The sequence below is a fragment of the Canis aureus genome, chromosome X, assembly GCF_053574225.1.
Source record: "Canis aureus isolate CA01 chromosome X, VMU_Caureus_v.1.0, whole genome shotgun sequence".
Classification (NCBI taxonomy): domain Eukaryota; kingdom Metazoa; phylum Chordata; class Mammalia; order Carnivora; family Canidae; genus Canis; species Canis aureus.
In genome coordinates this window covers 43,395,251-43,406,591 of record NC_135649.1, presented here as the reverse complement: position 1 = coordinate 43,406,591, position 11,341 = coordinate 43,395,251, and the positions used below count along the sequence as shown (strand labels likewise).

At 32.9% G+C, this 11,341-nt stretch overlaps 1 protein-coding gene across 3 annotated transcripts in view; it reads right to left on the bottom strand.

Annotated features, from left to right (window-relative positions):
• Positions 1-2,056: 2,056 nt before the first annotated feature.
• Positions 2,057-11,341, bottom strand: part of RBM41 (RNA binding motif protein 41) — a 57,615-nt gene continuing 48,330 nt past the window's right edge. For all 3 annotated transcript variants that reach the window (XM_077889612.1, XM_077889610.1, XM_077889611.1), the window contains 2 exons: positions 8,606-8,753; positions 2,057-7,014 (listed from right to left, as the gene is read on the bottom strand). In XM_077889612.1, the coding sequence (XP_077745738.1) occupies positions 6,848-7,014; positions 8,606-8,753 (315 nt within the window). In that variant the 3' untranslated portion in view covers positions 2,057-6,847. The remainder of the gene's footprint in view (positions 7,015-8,605; positions 8,754-11,341) is intronic.

The following is an 11,341-nucleotide window of genomic DNA, read 5'->3' as shown; positions in this document are numbered from 1 at the left end:
AGTAATTGCACTATTAGGTATTTATCCAAAGGATACAAACATAGTGATTCAAGGAGGCACATGCACCCCAATGTTTATAGCAGCAATGTCCACAACAGTTAAAATTTGGAAATAATCCAGCTATCCATTGACAGATGAATGGATAGTGAAGAAGTGGGTGGAATATTAACATATATATAATGGAATATTACTCAGCCATCAATAAGAATGAAGTATTGCCATTTGCAAAGACATAGAACTAGAGGGTATTATGCGAAGTGAAATAAGTCAGAGAAAGACAAATATTTCACTCAAAGATGGAATTTAAGAAACAAAACAGATGAACATAGGGGAAGGGAAGGAAAAATAAAATAAGATGAAAATTGAGAGTGAAGCAAACCATAAAAGATGCTGAACTCTAGCAAACAGGTTTGCTGGCGGAGAGGTGGGCAGGGGCAATGGGGTAACTGGGTGATGGGCATTAAGGAAGGCACTTGATGTAATGTGCACTGGGTGTTATATGCCAACTGCTGAATCTCTAAACTCTAGCTCTGAAACTTTTCTTTTAAAAAGGGCACATCAGTTCTGTGGTATTCTTACCAAAAACATAATCTCAGTCTAAAACAGGAAATTATCAGACAAACCCTAATTAGGGACATTCTACAAAATAACTGCAATAAATAATAAATGCAATGTGGGATACTGGATTTGAACCTGGATCCAAAAAAAAAAGAAATTAGTGGGACAAATGGAAAAAAATAAAGTCTGTAAACTAATTAATACTGTATTGATATTATTTTCCTGCTTTTTGATAATTATATTATGGTTATATAAAGTGTTAACATTAGGAGAGGCTTGGTGAAGGATATATGGTAACTCTTGCTATTTTTGTGATTTTTCTATATATCTCAATTTTTTTGTTAAAAAAGAGCTAATTGTTCTAATTTTTATTACTATTCTGAACATTTTTCTCAATTTATTAGTCATTTATGTTTTTATAACTTATTTACCCATTTTTATTGCATTATTGACTTTTTACATTAAGAAAATTATATATTATTGTATAATAAGGAAATTAGCTCCTTGTGCATGGCAAATTATTTTCTAGTTTGTCTTTTGACGTTTTTTATGGTGGGTTTATATGTGTATGTATATATAGATGTTTTTAACCGATGATTTCTCCTGACCTGTGTGCAGAAAATAAGGAAGAGTAGCTAAGTGACTTTAAGTCTTCCATGTAATCAAAAGACCATAGAATAGAAACAGTACTTTATGAAAATGACTTTACGAAACTTGTTCTTCTCTCCATCAAAAATTATATTTATTTAAAAATTCACATATAGTAAAATTAATCCTTTCTTGAATATAATTTTTGACAAATGCATACAGTCAAATAACTATAATCAAGATACAGAAACTTTCCATTATTAAAACAAATTCCTTGTGCTACCATTTTGTAATCAGTCTGCCATTTTTAACCCCTGACATCGACTGATTTGTTCTCTGTTCCTATAGTTTTGCCTTTTCCATGATGTCATATAAATGGAATCGAACAGTAAGTAGCCTTTTGAGTTTGGCTTCTTTTACTTAGCAAAATGCATTTGAGATTCATCTAAGTTGTTGCATGTATTGCAGTTCATCATCGTTTTTATTGCTGAGTAGGATTCCATTATATGGCTATCCCACAGTTTATTTATGCACCAGTTGAGGGAGATCCTCCATTTTTATTTTCCTCTATTGTTAGTGATCTGCAGGTCTAGCAAAGGGAAGAGGTGAGATTTTCCATTCAACAGGAGTAAGTTTCTTCTGAAAAGTCCAGCTTAGAAGTATGTCCTTGGGTAACATGTGCAAGAGGTTATACCAGGATAACTTACTTCTTCCCCTTACACTATACTTAAAATTGAAGAGTTAATCTTAAGTGAGCAGTATATCAAAGGAATAGGAGTTTGTCCTGAGTATAGTTAGATGATATCCTCAGAGCAGGCCTGACAAATATTCTGGAAGCCAAGTCATTTGTAGAGTATCAAAATTCTTTTTAATTAAAAAAAAAAACTGAAAAAGTAAAAATCACCTCAAATAAAACGACTTTAAAAATTTTATAAAGCAAAAGTCTCCTTTCAGCCTATGTAATCCCACTTCTAAAAGGTTTACAATTTGGTACATATATTTCCCAGCTTTTTCCTAAATTTATTCAGAAATACCTATATACACATGTATCATACATATACAAATGTTTTTGTTTATAAAAATGCATTCATATTATATCATTTCTTACTTTGTAAATAAATACAAAATTCTGCATACCATACAGATCAGAATGTATTCATAGATATACCCCATTATTTTAATGGATGTATAATATTCCACTAAATGAATGTGTCATAATTTATTTATTCATTTACCTATTGATGGACAGTTGGGTTGTATCCAATTTCTTTTTTTTGGTGACTATGAGATATAATTCATATACATACAATTCACCTATTTAAGGTACACAATTCATTATTTATAGTATATTCATAGAGTTGTACAATTATCACCATAATCAATTTTAGAACACTTGTAATCAACCTCTAAAGAAACCTCATACAATTCTATTATCCCAGCCCTGAGCAACCACTAATTCACTGTCTCTATATATTTACCAATTCTAGACACTTCATATATATGGAATCATATAATTATATAGTCTTTTGTAACTGGCTTTTTTTATTTAGCATGCTTTCAGGGTTCTTCCATGTTTGTAGTATATTATTAGAAGTGCTCCTTCTTCTCCTTTTTGGAAGAGTATGTAAAGAATTTGTATTAATTCTTTAATGTTTGCTAGAATTTATCTGAGAAGCCATTTGAGCCTAAGCTTTTTCTTGTGGGCATTTTGAAAAATTATTAATCTCTATGCTTATTATAGATCTTTATGGATTCTGTTTTCCATTGGTTTCAGTAGTTTGTGTGTTTCTAGGAATTTTTCTATTTCATCTAAGTTATCTAATTTATTGATATATAAATGTGCATAGTTTTCCTTCATACTTTTTTATTTCTAAAAGGGTGGTAGTAATGTTCCCTCCTTCACTTCTGATTCCGGTAATTTGAGTCTTCTTTTTTTCCTGGTCAATCTAACAAAAGGTTTGTCACTTTTGTTGATATTTTTTATAGAACCAACTATTAGCTTCATTGACATTCTCTATTGTTGTTATATTCTCTGTCATTTATTTATCTAATCTTTTTTATTTATTTCCTTCTCCTTGCTCTAAGTTTAGTTTGCTCTTCTTTTCCCAGTGTCTTAGGCATAAGACATATTGATATGTGATCTTTCTTGTTAAATATAAGGCATTTGTATTTATAAATTTCTTTCCAAGCACTGCTTTTGGTGCATCCAACATTTTGGTATGTTGTGTCTTTTCATTCATCCCAGGGGATTTCCTAATTTCCCTTGTGATTTTTTATTTGACCCATTGGGCATGTAATAGTGTGTGTAATTCATGTTTATAAGTTCCTCAACTTTCTGTTATTGATTTGTTTTTTAAAATTTTTATTTATTTATGATAGTCACAGAGAGAGAGAGAGAGAGAGAGAGAGGCAGAGACACGGGAAGAGGGAGAAGCAGGCTCCATGCATCAGAAGCCCGACGTGGGATTCGATCCCGGGTCTCCAGGATCGCGCCCTGGGCCAAAGGCAGGCGCCAAACCGCTGCGCCACCCAGGGATCCCTGTTATTGATTTTTTTTTAATAAAATAATTTTTATTGGTGTTCAATTTACCAACATACATAATAACACCCAGTGCTCATCCCGTCAAGTGTCCCCCTCAGTGCCCGTCACCCACTCACCCCCACCCCCCGCCCTCCTCCCCTTCCACCACCCCTAGTTCGTTTCCCAGAGTTAGGAGTCTTTATGTTCTGTCTCCACTGCGCCACCCAGAGATCCCTGTTATTGATTTCTAACTCTATTCCATGAAGTCAGAAAACATGATTTCAGTCCACTTAAATTTACTGAAAATTTTTTTTATGTTCTATGACATGATCTAACCTGGAGATATTTCATGTGCCCTTAAGAAGAATGTGTGAATCTGTGCTGGGTTAAGTGTTCTATAAATCACTTTAACGTCTAGTTCATTATGGCACTGTTCAAGTCTTTTATTTCCTTGTTTATCATCTAATTGTTCTATTATTGAAAATGGGCTGAATACCCCAACTCTTATTGTAGACTTGTGTATTTCTCCCTTTGTTTAGTTCAGTTTTTGAATCATGTATTTTGGTGCTCTGTTGTTAGGTGTGTATATATATATATAAATTTTGCTCTTTCTGATGGGTTGACTCTTTTATCATTATGTCAGTTTATATGTCTAATGATATTTTTTGTTTTAAAGTCTATTTTATCTGATATTAATATAGCCACTCCAGTTTTCTTACAGTTGCCATTTGCCTGATATTTCTTTCTATTCTTTTACCTTCAAACTGTTTGTATCTTTGAATATAAAGTGTGACTCCAACAGATAGCATAGAGGTGAATCTTGTTTGTTTTTCCCAGTCTGATCCATTTTCTCAGTTTAATCCATTCATATTTATTGTTATTATTAATACAGGTGGACTTAAGACTGCCATTTTAGTGTTTGTTTCCTGTATGTCTCCAGGTTTGTTTGTTTTTGTCTTTCTCTATTCATCCTTTTGCACTGAATATTTTCTAATGAAAAATTTCTTTAATAATATTTTCACTATATATTTTCAGTTAGTTCCATAGTGGTTGCTCTAGGGTTTACCATACAAATCTTAACTGAATTGGCTTCAGACATATAAACTAAATTCCAATTATATGAACACCTTATTCCTATATGAACCTATTTCTCTCTCCACTTTTTTGTAGTATTGTTATACATATTACTTCTACACATTAACCCAACAATACACTGTTACAATTATTACTTGATATAATTTTGCCTTTTAAAGAAGCTCAAAGAAGAAAGAAGAGCAAATAAATATTTGATACTTTTATATATTAATTTTGTTTCCCATTTCTTGCTTTCACTTGTTCCTATAGATTTGAGTTACCATCTAGAGTCATTTCTATAGTCCAATACAGCTTTGCTTCCACTCATCTCCTATGTCCTATGATTAGCAAACAAACTGCATTTTATATATTATAAATCCAACAATGCAACTATGTACATATTGCTTTATAAAATTGCTTTTTAAATTATTAAGAGAAGGAAAAATGCATTAGACAGTCTTTTCTAATTATGTAATTACTTTTACCCGTGTTGTTTCCCTATGTGTAGATTTAAATTATTATCTGAGGTCACTTCTTTCTTACTGAAGAATTTACATTAATATTCCTATTAGGTCTGTCAGCAACAACAGTTTATGACTATGTGGGAAAGCTTGTATTTTATCTTCATTTTTAAAAACATAGCTTTATTGGATGTAGGATTCTATACTGACAGTTGTTTTCTTTGAGCACTTTGAATGTGTTATTACACTGCCACCTCCATTGTTTCTGATGAGAAGTCAGCTGTTAATCTGATTGGGGTTCTCTTGTAAGTGATGCTTCATTTTTCTCCTGTCACTTTCAAGAGTTTCCCTTTGTCTTTGAGTTTTATGTTTTTCATTTTTGTTATGATGTATCTGTGGATTTCTTCTTTATCCTACTGGGGGTTTGTTGAAATTCTTGAATGTGCAGGTAATGTTTCTCATCAAATATAGAACATTTACATCCATTATTTATTGGAATATTTTTTCTGCTTCTTTCTTTCTCTTCTCTTTTTCTGGTCTTCTCATTACAAGCATGTTGGAGTGCTTAATGGTCCCACTCTGTGTTCAACTTTCTTCATTTTTTTTCTTCCTGTTCTTCAGCCAAAATAATATCCTCTCACTTAATACTTACACCCCAATGAGGTAAGTAGTATTGTTATCCTCATTTTATAGAAAACTGAGGCTCAGATTAAGTGAATTGCCAAGTTCACAAAGTGGTAAGTGTGGCGTGAAGTTCACACAGATCTGATTCCAAAGTTTGTACTACTTCTCTATATCATACTTTCTTTCTATTCTACAGCAACTACAAACGAACAACTGATGGATTTGGGAATGAGTGGCTCTCTTTTAGAGAATGCTTTCTTCCCACCCTCCTTTAGTATTGTTTGCTAGTATGTTCGTCTTCTAAAATTAATATATCTAATATATTAGATATTCATTCAATGTTTATTGCTTTGAATTCAATGATTACTCAATGGAAGCTAGATTAAATGACTATGAGAACATCAACATTTTGGCCTAAATGCTTTCATTAGAAAAATATATAGCTTTTTGAAGACACTGATAACTTTATGGGGAAGCACTCATTAACTATGTGGACTGACTTATGAAAATACATATTGTCACTGATGATAGTTCTCATTCAACAGCATTTGTTGATGTTTAGGCCTGGGGTCTTGGTCATTTATTTACTAGATGGATATAATTAGGGATAAATGAGCTCTAGTAAATAAATATTTCAACATTTAATTAGTTTTGTAGTTCTGCATATAGGAGGCAATCTTGGAAATAATGTTATCTTCAGGGACAAATATTTAAGACCCCAGATAAATTATAAAGACTTAAAAAATCCTTAGAAATAATCCTTTGCAATTTATCCTGAGAAAATGATATTCTTTGTACCCTATACTTCATACTTTGCATATGTCTGTCCTATATAGTCTTTGATTATAAAAAATGTTTTCTACCAATTCATTCTGAAACTGAGAGGGATTATCTTAGATTTTTCTCTCCCCCAGTTAGTTTCTCTTCTTCAAATCCAAACAAATTGTTATCTATACACAAATCCTAGATCCAAGATTCTGATGCAAGAAAGACCTCCTGTGACTCACCATCTATATATCTTTTAGCTACCACTGATTTCTGGAGTGTTATCTGTAGCAGATGATATGAGAGAAGTAGCCTGGAGATCTGACTGCTGCTTTCTGTTCTTTCCAAATTCTATCACCAATATTTTCCCACGTAGTTTATATCCATTTACTAGATGTAATGCTTGCCATGCTATCTCCTTATCTAAAAGAGAAAGAAGAAAACATCAATTTACATAGGGCTTAATAATTCTATTCCAAGTCTAGTTTATGTTGTTTTGCCTTGGAGTTAAATATAGGCTATAATGCTACATAGTTATTTAATTTTATTATCTTTTCCATAATCTCAAATTTGTATAACTCAGCAAGGTTAAGAATAATAACAATAAAACTTAAAATGGATGTTTGAGAGTGTCTCCTAATTCAAAGGGTAAAGAAACAAGAATATAGACAGTGTGTCAAAGAAAGTTAAGCTATGACTAATAAGATATGAACCTCTATCTTAGATAACAGATTACAGGTATTATGATAATAAAATCATTTTCAAAATGGATGACACGAATAAAAGATGTTATCATAGTACTGAGGACATTTTGTTACTTTTTTCTTTAGATGGCAGAGTGGGAGCCCTCCTTGGGATAAATAAGTTTAAGAATTCTTATAGGCATATGGATGCCTGAGGTGTAAGAGTATACAGTGTATAGCAGGAGTTTTCAATTTATGGGTCTCAGAGCCTAGATGTAAAAAAACTTGGAAGTGGAATCATTGCCCAGAGTATGTGAAATCATAGGTAGACAAGCAATGTCTTTAGACTAAACCAATTTATGTCTCACATATGTATACACTACCAATTTTCAAATGTTATACTGCTGTTCTTAGTAAAACAACTGTCTACTTTAAAATACTTAGTTTATAAAACCTTTTCATTATATATTTTTTCAATTAGTGGATCATATTAGCTTGAGGTCAATGAAATATATTTTAAGTTTAAAAAGGGCCCTTATCCCTGATAAGACTGAAAATCACTAGTATGGAAGATCCACAAACCTTCAACATGATAGGAAAGATGATATAAGAATGTATGAAAAAAGTGGAGGGGAGTTTGGTACTGCTTATGTGTAAAAGCACTTGCCTATATATAGATTACTAGGCCATTTATCAGTAATGATAGATTAGGGATAATGAAAGCTATATCTCCTACCCAGCTTCCAAAAAAAGAGATAGTCTGGTTTGTTATAGAAAATGGATTTCCTAGATTATTGTTCTCTTTTAATTAGGATACTGAAGTTATGTATTAAGAAGAAACAATAGTTAAAAGAATTTATTATCACCCACTAGTTAATTATGAATTACTAGTGAATCAGCATATTCACTTATATTGTCTCCTTGTCCCAAAGGAATAGGGCATAAGGCAAGTATAAGTATTCTGACCAGAATACCAATATATTAGTAAGTAATACAATTATAACTTGAACTAGAAATACTGTCACATCAGCAAAGGGAAGGTAAATTTTGATAGAGAGAAGGAAGTGTCAAGATTGGGGACAACTGAGGACAATGGGATAAAGTGGCCAAACATGTACTGTCAATGGAAAAGAGGAAGCATAGAAGGGAGAATAGAGGAACACTGAAAACATATTTTCCTTCTCTTTCTTTCCTCCCATGTGCTTTTTCAAGCACATGCTTTTCATGTGCTATGGAGAAATCAAAGGGCTAGATCTAAATTAGAGAAGGTATATATAAATAGTCTCCAATAAACTGATGCTACAATTAATTGTCCAGATGAAGCTACTTACTGGGAAAGGTGATAAAAGCCTGCCCCCTCATTCGTCCAGTCATGATTCGGAACTGAATTGGCGGTCCTTTTTTCTCCTGGAACCGGGCGAACAATGAGACAAGATCTCTTTCGGTCACCCGAGGGCTAAGGTTCTTCAGGTATAACACCTAAAGGTATAAACCGAGGATCAACAGAAATATCACATAAGGGAGGTAAGGCAACTATTTCACTTTGGTTAAATTTGTTTCAGAAAAAGATGGCAGATTGAATATAGGCATCTAATTTCACTCCCTCCAGAAAGCTCTCTAAAACTATAGGGGCATTTAAAAAAAATACAAACCCACAAGATCAGAAAGAACAAGGAAAGGAGGCAATAGCAGCAATATTCTGGAAGCTGAAAAATAATTAGATAAATGTACTCAAGAAAGCTGAATCTTAAACCAGCAATGGGGAAAGCCAGGAACCAACCCAATGTACACCTAAGAATCCTCAAACAATTTAGGAACTGAAAGCTTCAGGTACCTTAAGCAATGAATGTAAAGGGATAAGGTGGCTAGATTGAAAGTTGTTTAAAAGCCACCTAGATTTTGAAATATCCTCCCCTGAAATTAGCTATTTAGTAAAGACCAATCCCAATTCTGGTGAATACCAGTGGTTCATTTTCTGAATATGGGGAATGCCAGACACAGATGAGGGTGTAAATACTATATCTGAATATAAGGAGATTAAGATAAATAAGACACACTAAATATGATTAGCTCCAAGAGAAAAGATTTTTTAAAAAAATACTGATTTGGCATTGGGAATTTCTTCAACAAATGAACCAGCCAGATGGCTTTAACATGAAGCTAAAAGTCACAATGGCCCACTCATGTGCCGAGAACTTCCAATCTGCTTTTTGGCCATTACTCATAAATATGGGCACAGAATACCAGGCATCTGAGGAAAGCCTCTTATGTTAAAGAGAGAACAGAACAAACAGAAATGAAAGCAAATGAAAAAAAACAGACCATCAAGGTGAAGAAAACTTCAAAAAAACCCGTCACTAATACTCTCAGAAAAATGAGAAAATATTCTATTAGGAATGGAATACTAGAAAAATAACATTCAAGAAAACAAAGAACCCTCCGATGCTATTAAACTTATGTTCTTATCAGCTTAAGATAGACTGTTATAAGTAAGCCCCATTGTAACCCCAAAGAAAATACCTATGTAAGATAAACAAAAGAAAGGAAGAAAGGAAAAATCACATCACTACAAAAAAATCAATGAAACAAAAGGAAATATTAGGAGAGTAAAAGAGGGACAAAAGAGCTACAAGACAGAAAACAAATAATAAATGGTGATAGTAAGTCCCTCCCTATCAATAATTATATCACATCTAAGTATTTTAAATTCACTAATCAAAGACACAGAGTGTCTGAGTGAATAAAAAATCAAGATCCAACTATAGCTGTCTACAAGAAACTGACTTTATATTTTAAGGCTACATATAAGCTAAAAATGAAAGGATAGAGAAAGATATTCCATGCAAATGTTAACCAAAAGAAAGCATGGGTGACCATGCTTTTATCAAGCAAAATAGATTTTAAGTCAAAACTGTCAAAAGAGACAAAAATGGACATTATATAATGACAAAAGGGTCAATTCACTGAGAAGATATAACAACTATACATATGCATGCAACGTCAGAGCATCTAAATATATGAAGCAAACACTGAGAGGACTGAAAGGAAAAACAGCAACACAATAATACTAGGAGATTTCAATATACTTCACTTCCAATAGCATACGGAAAACTAGAAAATTCACAAATATGTAGAAATTAAAAGTCATACTCTTGAACAACCAATGGGTGAAAGAAGAAATAACAAGGGAAGTTAGAAAATATCTTGAGGCAAATGAAAACGAAACCACAACATAACAACATTTATGGGATGCAGTGAGAGCTGGGAAGGATTTTTTTTAAGATTATTTATTTATTTATTCATTCATTCATTCATTCATTCATTTATGAGAGAGAGAGAGAGAGGCAGAGACACAGGCAGAGGGAGAAGTAGGCTCCATGCAGGGGGCCCCATGTGGGACTCAATCCCGGAACTCCAGGATCACGCCCTGGACGGAAGGCAGGTGCTCAACCACTGAGCCACCCAGGCATCCCAGGAATTTTATAATAATAAATGCCTACATTAAAAAAAGATATCGGGTCTTGAGTTCAAGTTCAACCTTGGGCATTGGAGCCTAGTTAAAAAAGAAGAGAAAAAGATCTTAAATAAACAACTCTACAACTTAAGGAACTAGAAAAAGGAATAAACTAAATCCAGAGTTAGTAGAAGGAAAGAAAGATTAAAGCAGAAATAAAAAAGATTAGAAAAACAATAGAAGAAAAACAACTAATAGCTGTTTTTTTTTAAAAAAAAGATCAACAAAATTGACTACTTCTAGCTAGACTGAGAAAAAAGAAGACTCAGGTAAAATCAGAAATAAATGAGATGGTACAACTGATGCCACAGAAATAAAAAGGATTGCAAGAGACTACTATGAACAACTATATGTCAATCTAGAAAGATAAATTCTTAGAAACATACAACCTACCAAGACTAAATCATGAAAAAATAGAAAATCTAAAGAGTTTTAGAAAAGCTGTGAGATTTAATCAGTAATCAAAAACCTCCCAGCAAAGGAAAGCCCAGGATCAGATGGGTTCATGAGTGAATTCTACCAAACATTTAAAGAATTACTGCCAATCCTTCTC